Source organism: Triturus cristatus, chromosome 3_2 (genome assembly GCF_964204655.1).
Source record: "Triturus cristatus chromosome 3_2, aTriCri1.1, whole genome shotgun sequence".
Taxonomy (NCBI): Eukaryota; Metazoa; Chordata; class Amphibia; order Caudata; family Salamandridae; genus Triturus; species Triturus cristatus.
In genome coordinates, this window is record NC_140584.1 from 1054137444 (window position 1) to 1054165103 (window position 27660).

Genomic DNA, 27660 nt, shown 5'->3' on the forward strand with positions numbered 1-27660 from the left:
TTACAAACTTTTTAAAAGATTACGCAGTGGTCCCACCATTCACAAAGGGGAAGGGGACTTTGGAGACCCATTCCAGTTTGCTAATGTGTCACCACCTCATTTGAGTTGGTGGTAAAATATGAATGTTTTGCGACCCGAATTCAGTCACAAAATATTTCTGCATACTTTAAGGGATCTGTATTTAGAAGGGACGCCTCTTCCAAATAGTGATTCCTTCATTTTTCCACAGCCTGTTTATCTTTTCTGAAGGCTTTGCAATCCCTTTGAATAGCCTAAAGTGAGGTGCTGGCCCATGAGGAGAAAGAGACCTAGCAAAGGTGGCAGAGTATCCCAGGCGCCCAAAGTGCTTCTCTCTCCCAGACACATGAGCCCAAGAGCTGAACTGCAGGGCCTTGCTCTGTGAATTCTGGTCATGAAATTCTGTGGAGAATCCAACAAAATCTACGGGAAAGTGGTGTTCTAGACACTTGTGCAATGTATTCCAGCGCTTGATTTGAGCCTGTGTTTTCTGGTGCTCAGCACCGGCACTTACTTATCAACACTGGTGCTTTTCACGAGCACCAGTTCAGGATGCATTTACATTCATTTATAGTAGGCATTGGGAGGTTAATTGATTTGCCCAGAATCACAGGATGTTGAGCCAAACCCTAGACTCACTCGAACCTGGTTCCCCAGCTCCGAAGTCGGCAGCTCTGCCCGTCAAACCACATCCTCTCCCCACTTTCATGGTTAGAAGTTGGATTTGTTTTAGGTGGCGCTATCAGGGCTGGTGCAACCTGCCTCCTGATGAGAGCCCTGGCACTTATTTTTTTACAAATTACTCACTGATGTATACAGGACTGAGACGATGTTCCTGATTACGAGTTCATGACTAAAGTCCGATCCCTGCACGGGCAGGGGTTTGCACAACATATTTCACTGAGACGCGTACTAGGATTCCAGGTAGGTTGTGCATCCACAAAACTGAGTCCAAGATCACATTTAAAGCTTTTATTTTGAAAAATAAAATACAAAAGATTGTAAATGTACATGTACAACCCCACTTTCGTCCCGATATTTTCAGTAATAACATGATATTCTTTAAATAATACAAAGAATGATATTAACAAGTTTCCACGTATTCTAAGAGCTCAAGACGTATCATTAAGACAATGATTAGACATACACAACTCATCCAATACCACCTTTAAAATTTCAGTTCGTCATACAGTTTCCATCCAGTAAAAATAAAATGTTTATCGTGATATTTTCCAGACAATTAGGTCTGGCAATGAATTACAAAAAAAGGTGCTGACAGGACATATTTTCAACAAAGACCACATTTGCTTTTTTATTTTTTATTTATTTCACCTTCAAAAATAGTAATTTGATACAGTGCCACAATACCATGGGCGAACATGTTGATTGTTTTCAACAAAGTGCTTTACTTGTTACAAGTTGAGGTTTGCCCACAGAACAGGTAGGATTACAGCGGAATGGAGAAACGATGAAAGCAGCGTCAGAGGCTCAACTGTTGGGTCATCTGAATCAGAGTCCTGGAGAGAGTTTGTCTCTTTAAAGGCGAGGAGCAGTCTGAAAAAAACATCAATATTTATTAATAAAAATACAAAAATAATTTAACGACTTATCAAAAAGGATTTGCAATTTCATGCTGGATTTCTCACGATAAATTTGTTATTAAGCAGAATGCACTTTATTCTGGAGCGATGGATAAGTTAGGTGAAAGCTTGCCGATGACATGCATGATCTGTGGTGTGGCTCCTAAATTTCCAGTCCAGGATATCGTCGGACATTATTATCAAGGTTCATAATAGCGAAACGTCAAGGATGTATAAGATTTTCTATACCTAACTCCAGATATAATTATTGTATTTGTTCTTATCTGCTTTTATGGTTCTATGAACCAAAATAAAGGTGATGATGATGATTTAGATATATCTTCAAGATGCACAGATGTGGAGTTAGGAATAGGATATTTATACTTCCTTCTTTGCACTTATCTTTCAATATTTTGTCCCCTGACATTTTGTCCACAAAATTAGTGTCTACGATATTCTTGCACTTGATATTCAAGAGTACGCTCATGATCTGCAATTCACAAGTTTGATTACTGGCAAGTCTAACTCAGCTTTACATCCTTCTGAGGGTAGTAAAGAGAGTACTGACAAATTTGCTAATAGTACAGTATTTAAAGTGCTTAGCCTGCTTAGCACTGAATGGCCCATACATCCAAGCGAGGCGATTAATCGATGAGCAATGGAGTTGGATCCGGTTCTGTGACCAGACAAGGGCTATGAGAGATGTATCCTTTGGTTGTGGAATGGCGGAGGATGGAGGGTGCAGGGAGGCATGCTTCAATCTTGCTGAAAAGTTAGCAAATGACAAGGAGGCTCGATTTCTTTTCGAAACAAGCTGGAGTAGATAGTTGCATGAGCAATTGGAGTGCAAATTTACAGAGATTTGGTGTGCTTACCAGATTACTTACAATTCTCCTGAAAATTGGATTTTCCTGAAAAGCACCGAGAATAATGGATTACGAACTGAGGCAATAATTGCACAATGAAGATTTGTTGAAGTAAAACAATTTTTAAGAGATGGAAATGTATTTTATCACCGATTACCCTTACAATAAGATCTACATTACATCGTCGTACCTTAGCCATGGTCTAAAGGGGAGGCAGCTCCCTTTCCAAACTAAAAATCTTGAATCTAGCCTCCATTTGTGCCCTGATTCTCACCTTTCATCATAGTCTGAACCAACTATCCAATGGCCGCTCCCACTTTACCCCCAGGTCCCTTATGTCCTCGTCCCATTCATTACAAAGTGGAGATGACCATCTCCCGACAGAAAAAAACAAAAGGAATGCTGGGACCCTAATACTGTCCCTCCCACTGGGAGTACATAAGCAATACTTACCCAGCATCCCGCCTGTTCTTTTTTTCTGTCTGTCCACAGAATGGTTGGTGTGCTGGTGCTGCTCCTGCTGAGCAGGAGTGCCGGTGCTTCTCTTCTCCCCTCGCCCGGCTGCCTGGCTGTGCGGGTGTGGGGTTTTCCGTGGGCTTTCTCCTGGCCTGCTGGGCTTTCTGGGAGTCTGTCCCTGTTGGAGCCGGTGTCCTGCTTGACCTCCCGGCCCTTTGCGGCTGGGGCTTGGTCTCCCGGGTTTCTTCCGGGTCGTGTGCTCCTCTTCCCTAGCCTGGCCGGGTGGATGTGCTGCGCTTGCTGTGTTCCTGCCGGTCTCCTGGTGTCCTGGGCATTGGGGTGTGGGTCCTTGTTCCTGGGGTTGCCCCCACCTCTTTTTTGTATTTCCTTGCATTGTGGTGTGGGGTACCGAGCGCGTTCGTTTTCTGCCTTTCTCTCCCACAGAGTGGCAGTGGGGGCCTTGTTGTGCTGTTGGCCCCCGCTCTGGCTGTTTTTCGACGGCACGCCAGGTGCGCATTCTGCCGGCGGGGCTGCTCTTCTCCTCACGGGTGGCCTGCTGCAGTCTCCGTGCCTCGCGCTGCTCCCGGCGTCTGCTGCCCTGGTCGAGTGCACCTTGTTTGGAGGCGGTGCTTCCGGTGTGTGCGCGTTCTGCAAACGGAGTTCCTCTCTGGGCTGCTATCCTCCTCCAGCATGGCCTGCTGCGGGCTCCGGTCTCTCGCGCTGCTCCCGGCGTGCAATGGAGCAGGCTTAACAGTCCCAAGGTGAGGGGATGCAATAGCGGCTAGTCCTGCTGATGAGCCTCTTGAGGAGGTGCTCACCTCGACGTGATTCGGGGCAAATTATTTGCCCAGAGACTCTAAACAATGAATATGCTTGTAGTTTACTTATGCACTCTGGGCTCTGGCCTCCGCCCCCCGCCTGCGGGGAGTGGACGGGGGCGAGGGGGTATTCTCGTTTTTTTCTCTGGTTGCTGGCGGCCCTGTGTCGGGTGGTTTGCAAGGTGTGACCCGCCGTTGCCTCCTCTTCTTCTCCGGCTCCGCTTCTCTGCGTGCCGAGGGCTGCAGGGACTCCCGCTCTGCAGCTGTTTCTCACCCCGACTTTGGGGCGGTGCCTTCTTCACCCTCATGCTCTGTCTGCTGCTATTCTCCTGGTATGAGCATGGCTTCACACTCGCCTCGTGGCGCTTTTGCTTCGCACTGGCCTCTGGGGCACTCTGCTCCGGGGTGCTGGCCGCTCGGGTGCTGTGGTTCCAGGTATGGTGCTCTTTGTCACGCTGGTTCCTGTGCTCCTCTCACTTGGTCTGCATGGTGGGTGTTTCTGTTTCTGCCGCAGGACTTCTCCCTTTGGGTCCTGGCCCCGCGTGCTTCTGCGTTTTCTTTTGGGCAATGTTGGGGGGGTTCTCCTCTCCGTTGAGTTAGTTTGCTGATTCTCTGTGCTGTTGGCATTCGCTTTCTGTTTGGTGGCCTGCCTCGGGTTGGCGTGGGGTCCTGTCGCCACTGTGGTGGCTGGTTCTTGGACGGCTGAGGGGGGGGGGGTACTGTTGGCTCCCCTGGGTTCCTGTTGGTCCTGCCGGGGTTTTCCCCTCTTTCCTTTGCTGCCCCTCTGCTTCCCTGCTTCTCGGAGTGTTGCGGGTGCGGGTGTCGTGGCCTGGCCTTGGGTGTGCTGGGTCCGTCAGTCCATCCTCCCCTTTTCGGGTGGCCTTGCCTCCGCTGCGGGCTGGCTGTTGTGCCCTCTGCTACGCTTGTGTGTTCTGGGCGTTCGCCTCCGCTTCCTGGCTTCTGCGTGGTTGGTCGGGGTTTGGTGCGCGGGGGCTCCTGGTTCCTGACTTTGTTATTCCTGTCCCTTGGGCTGCGCCTGGTTCCTCTTGCGGCTTCCTGGTGTCATGCCTGGTGCTCTCTGGGGCTCCCTGCCCCCTCTGCCTGCGCATGGGTGGCTCGTGCTGCCTTGGGTATGGCTGTTCTGTTCTCCTTTGCTCCAGCCTGGGGCTTCGGGTGTTTGTCCCGGGGCCTTCTGTGTGCTTGGGTTGCTTCTGGGGTTTGGCTGCTTCTGTTTTTGTTTGCTCCTGCCCTGGCTCTCCCTGTGCTTGCCTTTGGCTTGCTTCGGGTGTTTCCTGACCGCCCCTCCTGGGTCTGCCGCCGTTCCTGCCTGGTTTGTTCCTGGTTGTGGCCTCCTGAGGGTGCCAGGTGGCTTCTCTGGCTGGTGTGGTTGGGCGCCTGCTCTTCCTTTCCTGGGTGTCCCCCCCCCAGGATGTGTTTCTGGTGGAGGTTCGTCCCTGGGGTTCGTGCCGCTGCTGTTTGGGCCTGGCTGTCTTTCGCTGCTGCCGTGTCCTTGGCTTGGTGCCTGTTTCCCCTCTTCTATTCTGCCCGTCTGCTCTCCGTGGTTGTGCATGGTCGGGCCTGGTTGGTGCCTGCGTGGCCGCCTGGGACTGCCGGGTGCTGTTGGCTTCTTGTTCCGTCTGCGCTCTGGTGCGTTGGCTCCCTGGGGGGTTCTGGTCTCGTCAGGTTCCCGTGGTGGGTGCCTGGCTGGGTGTCTGCTGGGGCTTTTCCGCTCCTGCGGGGTCTTGTGTGGCTGTTGGTCGCCTTTTGGGCTCTGCTTCCTTGCCTGGGCTCTCTTTTTGTGTCCTGGCGGGGCGTTCTCCTGCCGGCGGTTCTCTTCCCGGGCTTGTTTTGCCTGAGTTGGGGCCTGTGTGGGGTCCTGTGGCTCCGGGTCTGCCGGCTTCCTGTTGGTTCGGGGTGGCCTCGGGCTGTGCCTCCTTGGCTTTCTGGCTGGGCTGTCGCTTTTCGGCCTGCTCTGGGGTGTGTTTTGCTGGGCGTTCCTGGTTGTTTCCTGGTTCTGGTGTCCTGGCTCGCTTCTACCTCCCTTGCTTCTCCGGGCTTTGTTCCCTGTGTGTGTCTGTTTGGGTAATCCCCCCCCACCCCGCTCTGGTTGGGGTGCGGTTCTGTGGTGCTCTTGCCTCTGTGGGGTCCTCACTCCTGGCTGTGGGTTGTCTGGGGTTTTCCTGCTGCTTGGCCCTTTGCCTTCTCTGCTTCCTCCACGGCCTTCTGTGTGGTCCAGCGGTGGAGTGCTGGGGCTTCCCTGTTCCTCCCTGCCCTTTGCTTTGGCCTGGGCGCTGTGTGAGCTCCTTCCAGGGTTTGGTTGGGCCTGCGGGTCCTCCTGTATCGTCGGGTTGCTTGGCTCAGGTCGTGGCTTCCTGGTTCCTTTGGCGTTTGTTACCCTGGTTTGTGCTGTTTTCTTGGCTCCTCTCCGGTGTTGCTGGGGTTGGGCCTGGTGACCTTTTGGTCTGGATGCTGTGCGCCCTGGAGCAGTTTCTTTTTTCGGCTGCTCCTGCCCTTGCTGCTTGCTTGGCCTGGGTTGGGGTGTCTGTGTGGTCCTCTGCCGTGTTGGCCACTATTTTGTCTGCCCTCTGTGGTTCGGTGGATTCCTGCCTGGTTGCTTCCTGGTTTGGGGGCTGCTGGGTGTTCCTGGTTGCTCTAGGCTCCCGTCCTGCCTTGTTTTCCCTCCCTTTTTGGGTTGGGGGTTTTCTGGGGGTTGTTGCCGCTGGCTCTGTCCCTGCCCTTGTTGGGTTTGTTTGTTGTTGGTTTCCGGTCTTGTAGGCCTCTCCTTTGTTGGTCGGCTTTCAGCTGGTTCTTTCTGGGGGCATCTCTAGCCTGTGGTCTTTGGGTTGGTCTCCTCTGCCCTTGCTGTTCTGGGTTTGGTGGCCTTCCTGGTTCTTCTTTTGGCCTCCTGGGGTTTCGGGTCTTTGTCTCCTTCCCTGCCCTTGTCGGTTTGGTTGGGGTCTCGCTCCTGTTAGGCCCCAGGGCTCTTGCTGCGGCTCCTCCCTCTGGGCTTGGTGGTCCTTTAGGTTTTGGTCCTGGTTGCCCTGTCTCCAGTTTCTCTGGTTGGCGGCCTCCTTGTTGGGGCAATGGCCTTCTGTTTTTCTTGGTTGTCTCCGGTCCTTGTTTGGCCCCTGCTGTCCTGTTCTGGGTTGCGGGCCGGTTGCTTCCTGCGGTCCCCCTTTCCCTCCTTCTCGGTGCTCCCTTGGGTTGCTGCTTTTGTTGTGGTTTCCTGGGTGTGCTTGTGGGTTCGGAAGGCCGGTATTCTGCTTTGGTATTCTCCCACTTTGTAATGAATGGGACGAGGACATGCTCTATTACTTACCGGTAATCATTATTACTCCAGGTCCCGTTGTCCTCGTCCCATTCATACTTCCCTCCCTCCCGCCCAGGCGGCCGGCCTTCCTGTCTGGGCTTGGTTGTACAGGCGGGATGCAGGGTAAGTACTGCCTATGTGCTCTCGGTGGGAGGGGCAGTATTAGGGTCCCAGCATTCCTTTTGTTTTTTTCTGGCGGGAGATGGTCATCTCCACTTTGTAAGGAATGGGACGAGGACAACGGGACCGGGAGTAATGAAGATTACCGGTAAGTAATACAGCAATATTGGCTCAGGTCAAGAAAATGGCCTCTCTAATGTTATTGGCCTAAGCCAAAGGCTAATGACAATGGAGTGGGTAATTTAATGCCCACTACACCCTTACAGCCTGCTGTGTAAACCATAGGTCCATGAGAACATTTTACCCCATCATGGCAGAGTGTTTAAATTAAAACAACACTCCTGCGGCTCTTAGTGTCTTCCGTCAAGGCCCCACTACTCGATGTCCATGAATGACAGTCATTGCAGGGGACACAGACGTCAGTATGAATATCCCCTGCTGCAACGGTCATTCAAATCTGCAGGAGCAGCGGAAGAATGACGGTGAAGCATCTGCAGATCTGCACTTTACTTCTGCATTGACAAACTGCTTTACTCCTGCAATATTAGAAGGCCCAGGGAGAATCGAGCAGCAGCCGTTTCACCCTTCCGCTGTAGCTGCTGTTCTCACTGCATGACAGCAAGACCGAACAGTGAGAAAAAATTAGGGGAAAGCCTTGTCTCTTTTACCAAGACCACAGCCCAACCCACCACTGCTCTACAAAGAATTCAACAGATCTCCAAAAGAGTGGAGGAAAGCTATAGATTGGGGCACGGAAAAGTAGCTGGTAGATAGTCTTCATCAGTGGCAGTGGGCCCTGAACTGTGGCAGCGGGCCCAGAACAGTGGCAGCGGGCCTTGAACTGTGGCAGCGGGCCTTGAACTGTGGCAGCGGGCCTTGAACTGTGGCAGCGGCCCTGGAAATGTGGCAGCGGCCCTGGAAATGTGGCAGCGGCCCTGGAAATGTGGCAGCGGCCCTGGAAATGTGGCAGCGGGCCTTGAACTGTGGCAGTGGGCCTTGAACTGTGGCCGTAGGTCTTGAACTGGGCAGCGGGCCTTGAACTGGGCGGTGGGCCTTGAACTCGGGCAGCAGCCCCTGAACTCTGGCAGCGGGCCCTGAACTCTGGCAGCGGGCCCTGAACTGTGGCAGTGGGCCCTGAACTGTGGCAGTGGGCCCTGAACTGTGGCAGCGGGCCCTGAACTCGGGCAGCTGACCTTGAAGTGTGGCAGCCGACCTTGATGTGTGGCAGCGGGCCTTGATGTATGGCAGCCGGCCTTGAACTGTGGCAGCCGGCCTTGAACTGTGGCAGCCGGCCTTGAACTGTGGCAGCCGGCCTTGAACTGTGCAGTGGGCCTTGAACTGGGCAGTGGGCCTTGAACTGTGGCAGTTGGCCTTGATGTGTGGCAGCGGGCCTCAATGTGTGGCAGCGGGCCTCAATGTGTGGCAGCGGGCCTTGATGTGTGGCAGCGGGCCTTGAACTGTTACAGCAGGCCTTAAAATGTGGCAGCGAGCCTTGCTTGAGCTGTGGCAGCAGGCCTTGAACTGTGGCAGCAGGGCTCAATGTGTGGCAGTGGGCCTTTAACTGAGGCAACAGGCAACGACCCATATTCATAGTAAGCTACGACATTGTTTTCAGTAAAAGTAATACTTTGGTAAACACCCTGCAGTGTATTTGTTTTTTTCACTGCGGGTGTGAAAGCGCTTCGGATGCACATATTTCATGTCATGAGGTGTGCATCGAGTGGAATGGTAACCCATAAGGTTTCTGTGGGGGAGGAGGGCTATATTGGTAGGTGTCTTGCCAATGGTTTTGAAGACTCATCTTTTCCAAATCCTTGGTTGGTCATCAGCACCTGTTAGCTTTCTGGAGATGGGCGAGAGAACGGTGGACGTGGTAAAAACTGCACAACAGGAAAAAAGGCCAGGGATCCACGAACAGGGCCTTGTGCTGCAAACTTGGTCAAGACGTCATCTGACCAGTATCCCTTGGCCTCGGGGCAAGGTTACCAGTGGTACCAGAACTGGTGTGGACGAGTGTCACCTTTGATAAGGGCTCAAAACTGTCCAGAATGGAGCCCTGCAAAAGACTCTGCTGCGGCAGTGTGTGCTGCTAGGGAGCTCTTTGCATACTGGCTGACTGTGTGATGCGAGCCTGTCACCAAGAGCTGCTCGAAAGACATTGTGTATCCACAGGTTTGTCCTGAGCACCTGTCTCAAAGGACACTACGCCCTTGTACTCATTGTCACTGGGTTCTGCTCTTTTCAGGTTGACTCCAGATTATGTGGCTGCCAGTTATTGACTGCTTAGGAATCAAGATGAAAATGCAAACCTGTCTTCCTGCATCTGTGCCTCTGTACTGGAATCATGGGGGTATCTGATGCAAGCCCGTCCGTGCCTTCGTGTGTACTTACGTCATCCTATTAGTGCTGCGTGTGTGCAGTTCTGAAGCATCTTACGGTGGAACGCAAGTCTCTGAACTGGAACGCAAACAGCATACTTGTGCAGCAAGGCTAGCAAGTGAAGGGAGTGGCATAAACTGGGCCAGCAGGGAAGTGGGCAGAAGTTATTTCTCTTGCTGAAAGGAGCCATGTTTTTCTTGATTTCTCACATGTCTGTGCTCACCAGTGGTGTGCAGTGACTTACGTGCATATGGAGTGTGATGTGTGCTGTTTGCTGTTCGCCTACATACCATCTGTGTGCATTACAATTTCTGTTTCAGCAGGCTGTGGGGTGAGAGATGAGGGAAGCTGCCCACTGAATTGACAATGGTGTGGGACATCTTTGAACCCTAGCTCCAAGTTCTCCGTGGAGGAAGGCTATTTCCTGCAGAGGAAGCGTAAGCTGCTCAGATATAGTTGGCGTGGGGGAGGGTGTGGGGAGCGTTAAGAAGCCGAACTACTAGAGTTGGAGAATATGTAGGGAAGAATGAATGAGTAACATTTATCTAATTATCAAAATTGATGACTATGCGGCTGTTTTGAAACCTATAGTGGGGTCTGATTTTGAGAATAAGACGTACTCGGATCTTTAAAGGATCTGATATTAATGAAGGGTCAGTGAGGGAGGGTATACAAGAGAGCCTCCGGGCTAGCAAGGAGAACACTTAGCAAGCGTCTACAACAGAACCCAAAACATTAGGGGGGCGCATGTGTATGGAGTAAGAATGAATATGTAGAGACCAGAAATTTGCAAGAGAGAAATGGCTAAAAAGAATCCTAAAGGCATAGCAGGGAAGTGAGTTTCAGATCTGGAGTGAAGCACATTTAGCAAATTCAAAGTTCTGCCCTGCAATTGAGAAGAACTGAAGGTAGAGTGGGCATAAGGGAGGAAAGTTGATGGTGAGCAGGGCATTACAAAGTGACTTAGGTACCGAGGGAGGCACACACATGTGCGAGCCCCGCATGCCTGCTTTGCTTGAAGGGTGCCTACAAACATGTTCTTTCTTTTTTTTCTCCATTGCTCTTGATCCCTAAAGTTGTTTCGCTTGATTTTTTGTTTTGAGTCTGAGAAGTTTTCTGGTTTACGCCCCCTGGCCATAACTGGGTTAGCCGGTGGGGGTGTAAGCTGGATCCGGAGGAGCACCAACCTGGGCTCCATTAGCTCCAGCATTTCCATTCGATAAGGAGTGGGGCGAGGAGCCCGTGGAGCGATGGAGACTACCAGTAAGTAATGGATACATTGCCCGGACTGTCTTTGAAGGGAAGTCAGGGGTTAAATACTCACTCAGCGGCAGGTGGCAAGAGAAAACATGGAGTGTTTGAAGCTACCGACAGTAATGAAAGGAATGAACCTCACATCACGGGTAATTTCTAACAGGAAACATAATGTCTTTGTGCAGCGACTGAAAGATGCAACGTCTGGAAAGCACTTCAATGATGAACACAACAGTGGATGACTGGTGACATGATCAGCATGGCGCGCCTGACCTTCTGTGACACGAGTTATATTGGGGGGCGTGGCCCTGGATATGACTCATCATAGGAGACATGAGCCTTGGGGGTGACTCTGTAGAGGCCTTTGCTGGTATGGGACCAATGGACACACCAGTGTCCCGGAGAGATGCTCCTGCTCTCACATATCACCACTCACGAGAAGGGCACGGGCAGACATTGGCAGGGAAATGCCTGCTTGTGTCTACATCATCCTGTGTCTAAGTTATCCTGCTATTAAAAACAAAAAACTGTTTTATAACATAACAGTGTGCCTTTAGTTAGTACATTATCAGTGTAGGCATTTTCAGGCGTACTGTGGAACGCAAGAATTAGAAAACATGTACTAACTAACTATTGTATGACATATTCGTGGCATTGCTATATCCTTAAATCCATTGCTGAGGAAGGGAACACTGTCAGGAATCGGGTTCAGGCACCTATAAAGGCTGCAGTTCCCAGAAGGCCGTGGGACTAGAGGAGGAGTCGTGACCTTAAAAAGACGCTACACGCACTGCATGTCGTGCGTAATTCTGAGAACGAGTCTGTCATCGAGTACCACCGGAATCAGGAAGCGTTCCAACCGGCGTAAGTGCTGCCGTTTGTTCCCCCACCACCTTGAAACTACCGGGGTTCACCAGCGGGAACAGGCGTCACTAGTGCCCGGGAGCCGTCCTTGTCTGCGGCCAGTTAAGTGCGCTGTGTCCGTTTGGGTTAAAGCAGAATATGGGAGAAGAGGCAACGGTGCTTCTGTCTCCCTCCGGAGTAACTGTAGCCTTGTCTGGATCTAGAGTGCGGTGAAGTAACCGCTAGATTTTCGCCAGAACTTTGTGTCAGATTGGGGGGTACCTGGGCCATAGGGCAGTGACGTAACCGCCGGAGTCTCGCTAGAACTGGGTAGCGCGATAATTGGGGATAACATTAACCAGTGTGCGGTGAGGTAACCGCAAAACGACATTCAGAGAACTACCGTCCGACTTCAGGGGGGGTGCCTCTTGAGTGACTATTAATGCATCAGTATTCTGCCATCAGTGGATACATTGGAGATAATCAGGGGTATCTGAAGGGTTCATACCAGCCAGAACCTAACTCCATTCCTTGGCCCTGATTGATTGGGGATGTCATGTTTTTTCTTTCTTTCACTCACCAGTAGAGCGTGTTTATGGACTGCATGTGGTGACTCTGGCTGCATGAGCAGCAAGGAACAAAGTTAAATGGTTGCACAAGGAACCGAGATTCAGTGGTCTGTTTCTGATAGCCGGCAGAAAGGAGCTTTGGTCCTAGCGAGAATTTATGAGTGTAGTCGTACCGGCTTCTATGGGTCATTTGTTTTTGTGTGTTCTTCTTTTACAGGTTCTACTCCCCGCTGTTCCCTTCCTTCCCTTCTCTCACTTGATCGCCCTAATCTTCCATGCCATAAGGGCAGGAGTTGGGGATGTCAAGAGGTGGACACCCTATAGCATCGCTCGAATCCTGAGGAGTATCGAACTGGGACGGAATCTTGACAAACCATCTAACCAATGAGTTAGTGTCCAGTGTCAGTCCACGTCAGGTCATGTATTTTGTTGGACTTGCCCAGTAGTTCTTGAGTGCTGCAGGTACTGTGCCCAGGGAGTGTGTGTTGTGCCTCCTGCATCTATAAGGAATGAAGTAGCATGAGTAGTACTTTATAACCGGATGCTCGGATGCAATAGGGTCAAGAAGGTCTACCATCATTCGGGCCAGTGCAGTCAGTAAGTGTGAGAAGTTGGCCTGGTATATGATGCTCACTAGTTAAAGTGATCACCTTGTACCATGCCAAGCAACCCTTATGGTGTGGTTGTAAGTCAACCTTTTCGGACTAGCTGCCCTAGTGGTAGCGTAGGCTAAGCAGTCTTTGAGGCTAAACTCGTGAAGCGTGTTAAGCCAGCTGTTTTACCAAATGCAACCCCCTTTCATACCAATGAAAGGACACCACACAGATATATATTCAAAATATATATGTATTTATTTCTCAAAGTAACCCCTAGTCTCTTTATGAGCACAGGAGCACAAATCGTCAAACAAGATTACAGTAGAATACACAGAAGTTGCACTTTATATGGATAGGCCCTGGTGGCCGCTCAAACCATATACTAAAATAGTGGTATAAGTACCACGAACAGAAAAGGGAAAAGGCCTAGGGCCTCTAGAATCGCTGGGCCTACAAGGAGCTAACTTCAGTTAGTGACCAGGAGGTCCACGGGTGGCGTGTGCAGAGCAAATAGTCACACGCGTGCTCCCATAGGTTTCAATGGGTGCGTAAAAAGTACAAAGTTACTGCAAAAAGGATCTTCCGGATGGACTAGGAACTCAAGATTTGGAACACAGGCACTAGAGATGTAATACTACACTTGGGCACAGGTGTGCCAGCTTTACCTCACCCACAGGAAGCGGGTGCATAGGCCTCGAAGTGCAGATCGTGGAGATGCTGGAGGGCTCACCTTTGGTGCAGATGCTGCTCGGATGTTGGGCTTCTCAGATCCCAAAGCACAACTTTGAGGGAGCCTCGGTTGTTGCACTTGTCAGCTTGTCGTGGTCGTTTCAAGATGGCTGGCTCCACGTGTCTCGGTGCCTCCACGGGTCTCCTCTTTTCAGGGACTGTGGATCGGGCGGTGAGAGGTCTGGAGGTCCAGGTCTTGTCAGTCTCTGGGCTCGGGCTCCGGCGGGAGGCGGCGGCAAAGCAGACGTTGATTCGCTGGATGGTGCTTGCGTTAGCAAGGTGGTCACTCCCTGACCACAGGGGAGATTGGCTTCAGTCCTCTGTGCAGCAGAGCGTCGAAGTTCCCGTCTTCTTCTTAGTGTTAAGTTGATTCCAGGATGTCTGAAGTCTTAGGACACAGCTCCTACCTTTAAGCGGATTCTAGGGGCCGGACTACCTGCTAGGTCCCTCCCTATGGGTGGGACCAGGAAGGGGGGTGGTTACACCCCCAATCCTTTGTCCAGCTCGCCCCAGGCCCGGGACTGGTGTGCCCCAGGACCGGTTTGAACTGGCATATGCACCGAGGCTCCTTGTGAGCCACAGGCATGTCTGGTTTCTTTCAAGCCCTACCTGACCAATACACAAAATCCTGTCTGGGGTGGTGCACGCACCTCCCCTGGCAGGAAACCCTTTGTCCACACCTCCCAAGCTGGAAGGACTCCCAGCAGCAGGAGGGCAGACTTGTGTCTGTGGTGGCAGCATCCATTTTGTGGAGCTGAGGCTATGTCTGATTTTACCCGGGTTTCAGGTACTGTACATGTCGTGTCCCTCTAGAAGGGTGGAATGCTAACCCCGTCACCAGAATTGGCGAGGGGTTAGTATTCCAATTCGTATGACACCTTACTCGACATGTTTTGATAAAGCCAAACCAAAGATAGCATTTAACCGCGAGGTTCATAATGCACTTAAGAGTATATGGTATGACGATATCTGGAAACAGTAGAAGGAAGTTGTTCCGACCACTGCAGACAGGCTCAGCTCATGCCAGAGCACCATCTCACATGGAACCAAGCACTCTGCCTTCAGGATTGTTAAGGCCTGCCATAGGAGTGACTTATAGGTTACCAGGTGTCCCATTTAAGGTTAGGTATAGGTATACTACACCTTAGTAAGAGGTGATTACACCAACTTACCCCAGCTGAGTGATCAGCCAGTTGTGTCAAATTGTTAGGCCAAGCCTGGGGTGGCATAATACATGTTTCAGCCCCTGGCAGGCCTTGGGTACACCAATGCCCTGGGTACCTAGTGTACACTGGTACAGGGGCTGACAGGGTGATCCACTTCCAATTGGTTATGCACCTAGGGTGCATAGTTTTAATTTAGTAGAGAGAACAGCAGGCTGGGGGTCTGATTGGCAGGCCCACAGCCTCAATATGTCAAAAACCAGTGAAGCAAAAAGCAAAACTTTGGGGTGACCATAGGATAGCAGACCCTACTCTCCTACAGTAAGTCACCTCAGGTTGTTCTTCTTGGCCCCGGTGTTTATCTTTTTTGTGTGGCTATGGCTGGGTTCTCTGCTTCAGCCCATTTATACAATCAATGTTTCTGACCATAGAGAATTGTCTTTCTATTCTTATCCATTACCTACTAAAATATCTCCTAGTCGTTATAGGGGCTCTTGTTCTTACATCTCAAAAGAAACACACCTTAGAAAAAGATGATGCTTGCCGAACAAGGGTACAACTCATTAACTTTCCTCTTTCTATTGCCTTTCCCTCGAACTCCCCCCGATTTCTGGGATGCATGTAGAGCTACTAAAGATCTGAGATCTGCTTGCACCGCCCACAGATGTACAGAGTCCAGCGGACATCTGCCATCTTCTTGTCAGATGTGGCATGCAGGTTTCTGTGAAGACCCATGTGAGTGGGTACATTGTGTTTTTGGTGTTGCTGGGTCTCAGGATCAGGAAGGATCATAAAGTGGGTGAGTAGATCTGGCCGGGAGCTCCTACAAGTGCGTCTGGCTCGATCAGAAGTCTGCCATGTCCCTGTCATCCTGGTACATGACAACGAAAGGTGTCCCTATGTACCTGAAAGAGGACTGAAAACAACACCTTGAGAGTTCCACTCTCTGCTACCGTAGATCCATAAAACTAAGACAGAACAAGGAATCTGAGGAGCAAAAATATCCATAGAGGGCAGACTGCAGAAGTGAGAGCAAAGCAAGTGTTCCCCGCTTGAGTCATATACTGTGGCCCCTCAAAATGGAAATGTGTACAATACTGGCTTTGAACACAGCCATCGCTGTAGGATTCAGAAAAAAGCTCAAAATCCATCTCTTCCACCAACAACAGGAGCACGTGCAATCTAGTTTCTCTTTTCTGGTCTATTCTATTTGTCCCTCTTCCCTCCTCGACCCACACCAATGCTTGGTAGGCCCATGTGATACATCTTTTACACAGGTCTTTGCTTCAAGAGCGTTTCAGTGCGGATCCCTTGTCAGAACCACATGCTATTCATGCTGTAAAGTGCTCTGATACCCAACAATCTTGCACACGATATTTTAAGATGAGCAAGTAAACAAATAAGATATGAGTGGAGCAGATAGAGTAAAACATTTTCAGTATAAAGGATTATAATTGAGTAGAATGGAAAATAAATAGCTAAAGACTGAGCGTAAAGAGTGGTCAAAAGACGTTTCCTTACAGTAAGGAGAGGAATGGGGTCAATATATGGCTCTGTGAGGGCGGAAATGTAGAACTGTTGGCAACTACGCAACAGAATGAGGTAGGGTAAAGATGGCAGCCACCGTGGTGAAAATGGGCAAATGAATGCAGGATTTACTGCAAATAAGCCCCTACCAACCTGTCCAAACAAGAAAGGGATATTTGAATTCATAAACCCGCTGCAGGAAAACCTTGCCAGGAAATGACATGGGCGATGGAAACTGTGCTCTTGGCAACCGTGGCAAGTTCCACAGCTGGAATGTGTAAGAGTGTTTTGAAGAAGCATAAAGGAGGCTGGAAACCTTCATAGTTTAAAGATGAGGCTAACCTCGGAAAACCCCAGTAGGACACTCTAGTAATTTCACTGCCACAAGAATGTGTCTAAGAGTACAGTGCATTATTCGAAGTTGATACTCTTTCAGCCCATTCTGTATTCATTGGAAATAAGTGACAGGCATGGAGACAAGCCTTAAACGTCTGACATTGGGAACAATTTGTTCAAGTAGAAAAGTACACCGTCTACTTAAGTTAGTGCAAACCTGAACCCAATCACGAGATAATCACAACCCCATGTTGGCACAAATCTCTTTAGAAACTTTCTTTAACTTAAGATTGGAAAACTCTGTTGTTTGATACAAACATGCCAATAAAAAAAGAATGACTAAAAAAAGATAGCTAAAGGGATCTGTTTGTTTTGTATGGCATTCTCCGTTACAATCGCATGCACAGTGAAGCATGCTGGAGGACTGCAATACTGCACCTGTGCCGCATCTCGGAGAAACTCGGGCAGCTGAAATTCACCTTTAGAGACCTGGAAGGCAAAGTGAAACTTACATAAACTATGCTAAAAAGGCTATACGCAGCGCTATTCAAATTCGCGTTAAGATTGATGCTCACAGTTGCTAAGATCCACTTTTACACTTTCCTTTATCTACAAAATATTTCCCCTCAGGGAGTTGCCCGGGCTGGGGCGGGGGAGGACAGGGGAGGGGTGGGTCAGTGGGGTGGGGCATGTGTCAGGGTGTCCGGTATTTGTCCCCAGTGCACTAAAACTAATAATGTAACAGGATCAGGTCATGTTTTGAGAGCATATGTATATTACATGTTTGGATGCTTTCACTGCACAAAATGCAATGGTAAAGCAACCCAATTTTCACAGGGAACCGTGAAATATGGAAAATATTTAACGCTGCCTTGTAAAATATAGATTTCATCATCTTAATGACAGCTGCATGCATGCTGCTGCTGTGAGCCGGATAGGCTCGGAGGCTGCCGCTGCATGCTGCTGCTGTGAGCCGGATAGGCTAAGAGGCTTCCACTGCATGCTGCTGCTGTGAGCCGGATAGGCTGGGAGAATGCCGCTGCTTGCTGCTGCTGTGAGCCGGATAGGCCAAGAGGCTTCCACTGCATGCTGCTGCTGTGAGCCGGATAGGTTCGGAGGCTGCCGCTGCATGCTGCTGCAGTGAGCGGGATAGGCTGGGAGGCTGCCGCTGCATGCTGCTGCTGTGAGCCTGATAGACCGGGGGCTGCCACTGCATGCCGTAGCTGTGAGCCTGATAGGCTAGGAGACTGCTGCTGCATGCCGCGGATGTGAGCCTGATAGGCTAAGAGGCTTCCACTGCATGCTGCTGCTGGGAGCCTGATAGGCTAGGAGAATGCCGCTGCTTGCTGCTGCTGTGAGCCGGATAGGCTGGGAGGCTGCCGCTGCATGCTGCTGCTGTGAGCCTGATAGGCTGGCGGGCTGCCACTGCATGCCGCTGCTGTGAGCCTGATAGGCTAGAAGGCTGCTGCTGCATGCCGCTGATGTTAGCCTGATAGCCTAAGAGGCTTCCACTGCATGCTGCTGCTGTGAGCCTGTTAGGCTCGGAGAATGCCGCTGATTGCTGCTGCTGTGAGCCGGATAGGCTGGGTGGCTGCCGCTGCTGCTGTGAGCCTGATAGGCTGGCAGACTGCCACTGTATGTTGCTGCTGTGAGCCTGATAGGCTAGGAGGCTGCCGCTGCATGCCGCCGATGTTAGCCTGATAGGCTAAGAGGCTTCCACTGCATGCTGCTGCTGTGAGCCTGATAGGCTCGGAGAATGCCGCTGCTTGCTGCTGCTGTGAGCCTGATAGGCTGGGAGGCTGCCGCTGCATGCTGCTGCTGCTGTGAGCCTGATAGGCTGGGAGGCTGCCACTGCATGCTACTGCTGTGAGGCTGGTCGGCCCGGGAGGCTGCGGCTGCTGTGAGCCTGATAGGCTGGGAGGCTGTTCTTGCACAGCACCACTGTAAATGTGATCAACTAGGGAGACCGCAAATGCTGGAGAGGTTGTACTGTGACATCTGGGCATGGCATTCTGCATACACACAACAATGCTGGCACCAAAGAGAGGCTACTGCAGAGACTGCAGTCGTGGGCTTTGCAACACTTGCCGCCTGACCTACAAGAACTGGTACTCATGCACCGCAAATCTTCACCCATAAGCAGATAAAAAGGGCTGAGACGTGCTTCAAGGAAGTTGAGAGTGGAACTTGAGACTTTCTGCCGAATGTAAACCAGAAGCAGAAACCAAGCAACTCAGTTATGTGTAGTAGTTAGTACTGTTGTGTAAGTTAATTACCTGCTTTTACTAAAAGACAAGCAATGCACTGGACATTAAGCGCCTTATTTAGGGTTTTGTGGATGGCATACTCCATCAAAACCTGGCAGGTATCAAGGCTGCCATATTATAAGCCATATTGTTATTATAAGCCATATTGTGCGTGCCATAGGCTATAGTACAACTCACATTTGTAACAGTGTATGCCATCCACTAAACTCCAAATAAGGCAGTGCGTTATTGTTTCTGTTATTTGATCGTCGAATTCTGCGTGCACCCCTCTGTCCCCTACTACCTCCATGAGAAGCCTGTGACATCTCACCTTCCCTACCCTGAGAGTCAAGTGCGAAAAGGGTTATACTTGACCCAGTTTGCAGAGCCATAGTAGGACAGACCCCTGGAGACCAGTGACAAATGACCACAACCATCATGGTTGGGGTCCAATAGGTTCTGTCTGTCCTGTGGATCCAAGAATGGGTTTTACAAGTGCAGCAATTAGTTGCTTTGTATTGCAAATAAATTTGTTCTGCTCAATATAATGCATTAGAACCCTTTTTGCATTTAATATGTGCAATGCTCTTTATGCCACCTTGTTACGGTTTGGAAAGAAAATTGGCAACTCAGTGGTCTGATTGATATGGAATGCAGAGACCACTTTTGGCAGGATGAAAGGATTTATCCTCAGGACAACCCTGTGTTCCACTGTTAAAGCCTGCAACTCAAAAGCCCTATGCAAGGAAGTGATTCCCAAGAATTTAATGGCTCAAAAAGAAGTCCTATGAGCTCTTTCAGAATTGCATTGAGGCCTCAAATTGGAACCTTTGATATTCTTGGGAGTATGACTCTCTTGACGCCCTCCATGATTGCTTTAATAACTGGAATTTTAAGTAGAGATGCTTGTTTCCTACTACACATGTAAATAGCTACTGCTGCTCAACAAAGCCTAATGGATGTTTATGTCAACCAGTCGTTTGACGATGTAGCATGTAGCAGATGTTAACCTCAGCCAAGGACGTTACAGGCTCTTTATTTATTAATAATTTATTTATTAATGCAATAATTGACATAACATTTCCATTTTGCTGCATAGCAAAATGGCAGTTTTAGGTTATCCATTGGTATAGGTAACCAAACTCTAGGACCGGAGCTAATGAACTGGAAGTGAGGGTGAACAGATGTGTCCAGTAGTGCTGAGCACTAAGTTTGTCTTGTCCGCATTGGTGTATGAGATGGAACATCATAGGTACCCGCCTCAGCTTTCTCACTAGATAAGGAAGCAGAGGTAGAGTAGGAAATGCTTAAGCAAATATCCTTGACCCATTCATCCATAGTGCATTGGCCATGGAGTGTTGGAATTGGAAACAAAGCTTGGGCAATTTGCATTATCTACGGTGGCAAACAGATCTACTGTGGGCATCCCGCATCTTTTGGAAGTACTGTTGAAATACTTGATGTTACATCTCCCCCTTGAATACTTGTTGATGCACACTGCTTAACATGTCCGCTTGATGCTGAATGGCCCAGTACCATATTGATCGTGCTAACACTGAGAGCTAAGGTGAGTGAGGGCCCCTATGCTTCTGGTTTTATTATAGGATGGTCATATTGGATGTCCTCACCAATACGGTTTTGTTTTGAATAAGTGTTTAAAACACTCTGAGTGCCACATACATCTCTGTGTCAGCTCAAGAAGGTTTATGTGACTCCCTTTTGTTTGTTGCGTCCAGGTACCCTGAACCGTCATGTTGTTCACGTGTGCTCCCCACCTATGAGTGAGGGGTATTTGGTAATTGACACCTGCAGCGAGGGTTCGCAAATGGGCTGCTCAGCAACACATGCTTGTGCTACCTTGTGAGACTGTGCTGAACTCTGGGCTCTACCAGTACTAGATCTTTTCCTTGACCCGTCGCTTATGACCAGTGCCTGGACCAACACTCCTGTAGAAGGCAGACGTGTAGCACTATGGCAATACACGAGGCAATCATCAGCATCAGTTTCATGACCACTCTACTGTTAGGGTTCATAATGTCTGCAAACAAGGAAGCAGCCTTTGACATGCCATCCCCTCTCTTGGTTGGGACAGGCTTTACATGTCACAAAGTTTACAACTGCCCTTAAGAAGTGTTGTATCTATTGAGGGTAGAGATACGACTTTGACATCGACAAAAGAACCTAACCTGTGCAGGGACGACAGAGTGCCTGAGTGTGTGCAGGGCACTGCTGACAGTTGATAACCAGACCAAATCCCCCACTTTTGGGTACTCTTCATCTCTTACGATTTGCAAGTCATCTATAATCTGCCATAACCTTCTGTACGTGTAGGAGACTGTTTGGATGTATGGTACAGATTGCTGTTAGTACAGCTATAAGAGCCATAACAGGGGGAGCAGAGGTTTGAGGAGAAAGATGCAGATGAAAACCAAATGAACAATAGAATGTTGGTTAGCCAAGAGAAGAGTGGGATGATTTGTTGTATTCCAACTTAGCCACGGGCCACCGAGTAACCCACTGCTCTTGTTGATTCATAACATAGCAGCGGAGGAATTGTTCTAAGGATTGCTTGATTCTTTTGTGTCAAGGCTTGGAGCTCTTAGTTTAAGGCTCGTCTCGTTGCCAAGCAGGATCAGGGCAGTGGCTGAAGGCCAAGGCCAAGGCCTTTTTGGCTCATCTTGGGGCTCATACTCAGGCTCCCTCTGTAGCAGTGTTTAACCTGAACTCTAGTGTCCTGCTGAGGTCAAAACCCAGAGGGTCTGTTCTGGGATGGTGTGTCATGTGTCAGTCTCCCCAGTGCAATTTATGTTCTGGGTGAAAGTTGGACCCGGGGACCTGGAGTTTATTTTTATTCATCATCCCAGCTGGTTGAGAGTATTTCAGGACTTTTTTCTAGTTGACCGCCTGGGGTCCGAAGACCGGTACGGACCCTGTAGGGTCCTGACTGCATCCTGTAATGAGCCCACTGACACTCTCTGCCATATAGTTATTTTTATTTTTTTTAGGTCTCGGCTGTCGATAGCAGCGCGCATGCGCTGCTCTCGGCATCCAAGAGCTTCTTGAAATCAATACTGTCGAGGAAGGGGACTTTGAAGCCCTGCCCCCTCTTCCCATTGGCTCGCGTCATAGCTTAGGCTAAACGGAGGCTTCTCATTGTAAAGGAGGCTTCTTAGTCCCTCCTTGTTGCCGCCTTGTTTCCTTTTGGCCCCTCCCACCGGGATTGGATCGTTTACTGGTGGCCTTACACAATGGCCTTTAATTACTGGGTGAGCACTATTTGATTTCTCTTTCTCTCTGCCTCACCCCGAGCAGACCCTTTCCTCTGTCTCTCTCAGAGACACAGCTGCTTGTTTACTTTAAAACTGAGCGCGGCGCCGCTTTAAGGACACCGCGCTCAGTTTCTTTATATATTTTTTAACTTCAATACTAAGCGTAGCACCCGCTTCAGGGACACCGCGCTCAGTGTTAAAGTTAAAAAACATAAACCGAGCGCGGTGTCCTTGAAGCGGCGCCGCGCTCAGTTTAAAGTTGCTGTTTACCTATGGCCTGAGTAGGAGCTACTGTCGCGTGACTATAGCAGTCTTGAAGCTGCAGATCAGAAGCTGCAGCGAACCGGGGAATCCTCTTTCTAACTCGATGAGCTCAGGGGTGCGGGTCCGAGGCAGGCCCAAACTGCATGCCCAGAAATCATCTTTTTGATGCCCTAAAGTGCGGCATTAATTCGGAGCCTGCCGGAGCATTGTCATCGCCAAGCGGCGACTTCCCGCTGCTCAGCAAAGCACTTTTCTGCCCTGTGCCGTTTTCTTGTCGCTCCGCTGGTGCACAGCCGTCAGCCAACTTTGTTTCCTACTGCCAGCTCTCGCGGTTTGGGAGTGCGTCCCAGCAAGCGGCGAGTGCCGCTAGACATCACACAGCTGGCGGGCTCCCCGTGAGCCGCCATTGAGTCTCTCTGCTTCCTGACATTGCTGCACTGGTGGCTCTTAACGGTACTTGTTACTTGCACATCAACTCGTGTGCTTCCCCCATATCCTTCTGTGACGTTTATGCAGTTCACCGATGTCCATTCACCTCTTCCTTGCTGGGTGGGTTTGGAAAGCCGCTTGTGTGCCACGCTGCCTGCTGAAGCAGCAAACAGTCCAATGCTGTCGCCTTCAAGAAAAGACAACACCACATTCAGACAGGGACCCACATGCTCCACACTGTCTGCACATGCATCATAGTTCTGTCCGCAGGGTTCTTGTGTAAAGCTTGGTACCTCATGTGTAACACTTGGCAGCAAACAAGTGACGTAATAGTGTATTAGCTAAAGCTGTTTATGATTATTAGGAAAACACATATACGTACCACATTGGAATGGCAACATCGACTTTTTTCATTAAGCATTTCAAACCACGCTTCAACCGTTTCTAAGCGCTATTAATAGCGGGTGTTATTACCATTTGAATTGTACTAAGTTTACCGATTTCTACAGGACGGGTTAAGTTTCGAACTTGGACCTGCCTTTAAACAGTTTACTCCACTAATAAGCGTTTAATGCACTGGGCCGCCGTTTATTTTCGTGTAGAGGACATGTAGTGCGAGTGTTGTACCATTGTGATTGCACGAACCTCAAAAGCATGACAAGAATGCTTGCACTTGGCACTACAATCACAGCTTTAGCAGAAACTGGGCACGGAGGGGCAACTCCCTAGAGAGGAGGGGTGTGAACACATTAGTAGATGGTGGTAAATAAGCCGCAAGGCTGGGGCCTGGCTGTGCGCGGAGATGCTCTGCCAAGGGCTGAGTGTCATTAATCATGTAAGGCTAGTGTTTGAAATACAAAAGTGTGCACGGGAGTTCAAGATAACGCGGTCACTGTCTGTCACTCTCCCGCTCTCACAGCCGCCCATAATAACGCAGATCGGTGACTGAGTTTGTATCTCTAAAATTCAAGTAACATGCATATGCTAGAATCCATAGAATGAACTGCACCTCAGCAGCGCCACAGCCCTCTAAAGCACGTGGTGGAAATAGAGATTTCTCTTTCTATAAGACATTGGCTATATATGCACTTCATTCCCCATCATCATATGTTGCAGAAGGTACTCCTTCAGCCCCTTCAACGCTCCATCAGGCTTCTCCTCTAGGTGTACACAGGTACCGTGTATGGCTTGCAGTTTATTTGCATAGTACCATATATCTTACTATAATTTATTCTATCCTATATATCTGCACTGTTTTTTTCCGAATAGCCTAGACACCCGCGATAGCGGTCGTGTCAGTCTCATGTGTTCTAAAAAGATCAAAAATAAAAATACTTCAGAGGATTTCAGTTCAATGACCTGTTAAATTGTCAGTCACATGTGGCATCTGCTCACCGCAGCATACAACATGGGACTACGGCTCGGCTCACCTCAGGCATATGCGGTCTCGTACTGTTAATGGCAGCACTGATCACATGTAAACAGCAGTTGGAAAACAAGGCTGGTGTATCTGCGCTGCTTAACAACTCCTTTACTTGTCAAACATGTTAGTGCATTGCATATATTTGCAATAAATAAATGGATAAATAAATAACACTGCCCAACGCCAAAATGACGAGCTTTTCTTGGACCCCCATCTCCCTTGGCGGGTAGAAAAGAAACAACTGGAATACAAAGGGCTCCTCACACTACTAGCCTACAGGGCCACTGTGCCTGTTGAACCACTCGCAGCTGTTTACGGATCTCTCTCCGTTTCCAGTCTGTCCCTGCTGACCAGTGCTTGAAATGGAAAAATAAAAGTGCGGGTACTCTGTAGCAGAGTACCTGCTTGTTTCTGAGAAGTGCAGGTACTCTCCTATCAAAGGTATTGCATTTCTCTCGAAGTGCTGGTACTCCCCTCCTCAAAATAAAAAAGTGCCGGTACTCTGTACCGGACAGTAGTGGCCCATTTAAATCACTGCTGCTGACACCCCCTCCGAGGCGCCCCCTTCACCTCAGCCCCCACCGGCCCCAGCTCACAAGAGGTATTCCATGCAGCGTGAGAATGTATTTCTGAAAGGAAAGAGGCATGCAGCTTTTCTTGCGCTGTCCCTAGAAGCTGCATATCACGTTACACAAACATGCCAGCTTTGTTAATACTTATGAGGCTCGAAAGGCGAGACCGATTGCATTGCAAATGCTTGTTTTAAAACCTGACAGGCTGAACAGTTTGATTCCTCGTGGTCTCTCTTGGTTGCAAAGATTGCAAACTCAGCGATGGTCTGACCATGGCTATTTAGAACTGCACTTAGGGAAGAATTGGAAGGATGTGTTCTCTATACCCACCACCGCCCACAAAATCCATAATGAACCAAAAATGGATGTATGTGGAGATTAGCAAGGAATATCCATCTGCAGAAAACTCATCTGGCCGTCCTATACCTTTAGAAGGGATTCACTCGATGGTTTGGACACTTCCTTTTAGGTCAACATTGACAATGCAGCTGCTGTGTGACCTATCGTCGCCAGTCCTTGAACTTCTATATAATGTGAGCTTTAATTCAGCCCAAAAGGAATACTATCACCTATTGCTATTGGCTGACATTCGGGCTCCTATTCAGTGTCTGCTCTGCACCCATGGGGGAGAGGGGGTTACTGTGCATATTAAACGTACACGGAATAATCCTGACTCATCACACATTCAATTATTTGTATTATAAGTACACCTAACAAATAAAGCAACCGTAGGCTTTTAAAAAATATCTTAGCCAGAACTCAAAATGCAAGCCAAACTCATTGTTTTTGCCAATGCTTGTTTGAATTTAGCAAACTCCATCAGCAAGGTGATTCGACAAGCCCCCGCTGTGGTAAGATTCCCTGACACTCGTTCAGCGGGTCTCGTGACTGGACAGTGTCTGCCTTGAATTGAAACGCACTTTCTGTCACCAGTCCTGGTGATCTACACCCCAATTCACCAGACACGTTGTACCAAGCTCGACTAATGTGTGACAACAGCGCACGTGCAATGGTGGGTCAGGGGCGGCTCTAGGCTCATGGTGGCCCTGTGCAGGGAGCGCAGGTAGGGGGCCCCGGAAGAGGGGGTCCGGGCGGGGCGGAGCTCAGGAAGGTGTTTTTAATAAAACGTCCAGAAAAGGCGTTAGATGACCAGTAACATGGTAACAGAAAAACGACGTTTACTTTTTGAGTGCTCATGACTTGGATACTTTGTTTTAGAATCTGGGTCTCTGGAGGGACCCCTTTCAACAAGAAAAACACGTTGCGCGTCCGTAAGAGAGTTCGGCCACAAAGCAGGATCCCTCCAATCACATAAATCATATTCAGAACACGGGTCTGTAACATGGTCTTGCTCTTTGGCTTCCTTTTCAATACCAGCATCATCCGTCTGTAAACTCTGAACCTCCTTCAGAATGCCAGATGTTGATGGACCGATGAATGATGTTTCAGTTTCTCTGTCTGAGGGTCTTTTGTAATAATCCTCATTCTGAGTTGGTAATTGCTGCATGTTTGTATCAATTTCAGAGTCACCTTGTTCATTTTCATTGGTCTGCTCATGAGTATCATTCTGCTCATGGATATCATCATTGTTTTGTTCTTCTTTATGGTCGTCAGCGCCTGTTTTACCGAGTGCATCAGCAGTACTCTGGCCAGAGGATTCTCCATCTTTAGGTTTCCCTTGGGTGATAAAGTTCAGGATTGCTCCTTCCTGTGACACTACGAAAGCCTGCTGAGCCACCTTTCTCTTTCGTTTCGAATAACCAGATTTGTGTACTCTAATTCTCTTCATTTTGCTTGCAATGCAGCGGGCGAGGCTAGCAGTGGGTAGGGAAAAAAAGAAGACAATCAGCAGTGGCGGCTGCTGAAAGATTTTGATGTGTCATTTTTATTTTCTTGCAAAAACAACAGTTGATGGACAGAATGCAGAACAATGTCATACATTCACCCCAGTACAGAGATCTGGGCCTAAATCCATCGTATTTTTGCTCACCACACCACCCCAGTTCAGACATGGCCATATGCAAATCAGCCTTGACCCTGTGCCTCATGGGAACAGTCCAGCCCAAACTGCCAAGCCATGTCTTCCCTGGACTACACAATGAAGGACAAGCATACCTTAATGAACGAGTGAATTTCCACCAACCTACCAGGAAAATATGTTCCAGAACCATCTCCCTAGCAGCCACCCAATGCAGCCGCTGATAAAACAGTGGAGGCCGCTACTTCTCCCACATGGCAGTGAAGACCTGAAAACCCTCCCCCTGCACCTTAGAGCCTCACCATCGCTCCAGCAGTTCAGGAAGGACCACAAGACCTCGCTGTATGATCCAGCAGCATGAATCCCACACCGCCTCGAGACCCTTATGTGTGAAGCAGCTGAGCTTTACAAACCCTGACTGATTGATAGTAATTACCCTTCCCACTACATGTATGACACATTATGAGGACTAGCCCCATATGGAAGGTTTATTTGAAGAGTGTTATAAAACTATAGGGTAGATCATGTGACTTGGCATACAAGGTCTGTTTTCTCAGTCTGAGAACAGTAGAGCCTGGAGAATAGTTCATGATCTATTTGGGAAGTGACCTTAGCAGGAAGAGAGTAAGCTACCTTGAAATCATGGCACACAGAGACCTGTCTCAGTACGTCACTAACTGATCCTGAAGACAGACTACAGGTAACCAAAGACTCGTCCACTTTACCACATTGTCAAAAGACAAAATACAATATATTTAATTAAGGTTTCTTGTATAGTGCCATATTCCAGCAACCAGTTCTGCTCGCTTTCAGAGCACCTATTAAACAAGGATTAATTACAGTGAGTCCTAAGGCTATGAAAAGGCACTAGAGGTTCACCGAAGCAAAATTAATGTGCAAGGAACATCCAGTCAG

General features: G+C 49.2%; 1 protein-coding gene across 4 annotated transcripts in view; it reads right to left on the reverse strand.

Moving 5' to 3' along the window:
- Nucleotides 1–975: 975 nt before the first annotated feature.
- The window catches only part of TPST1 (tyrosylprotein sulfotransferase 1), a 302319-nt gene continuing 275634 nt past the window's right edge, over nt 976–27660 (reverse strand). Inside the window, exons 4-6 of one of the 4 annotated variants that reach the window (XM_085649759.1) lie at nt 17003–17053; nt 2474–2509; nt 976–1572 (exon numbers count right to left, since the gene is read on the reverse strand). In XM_085649759.1, coding sequence (XP_085505885.1) covers nt 1555–1572; nt 2474–2509; nt 17003–17053 — 105 coding nt within the window. In that variant the 3' untranslated portion in view covers nt 976–1554. The remainder of the gene's footprint in view (nt 1573–2473; nt 2510–17002; nt 17054–27660) is intronic. The other 3 variants (XM_085649760.1, XM_085649761.1, XM_085649762.1) reach the window with 3 other exon arrangements.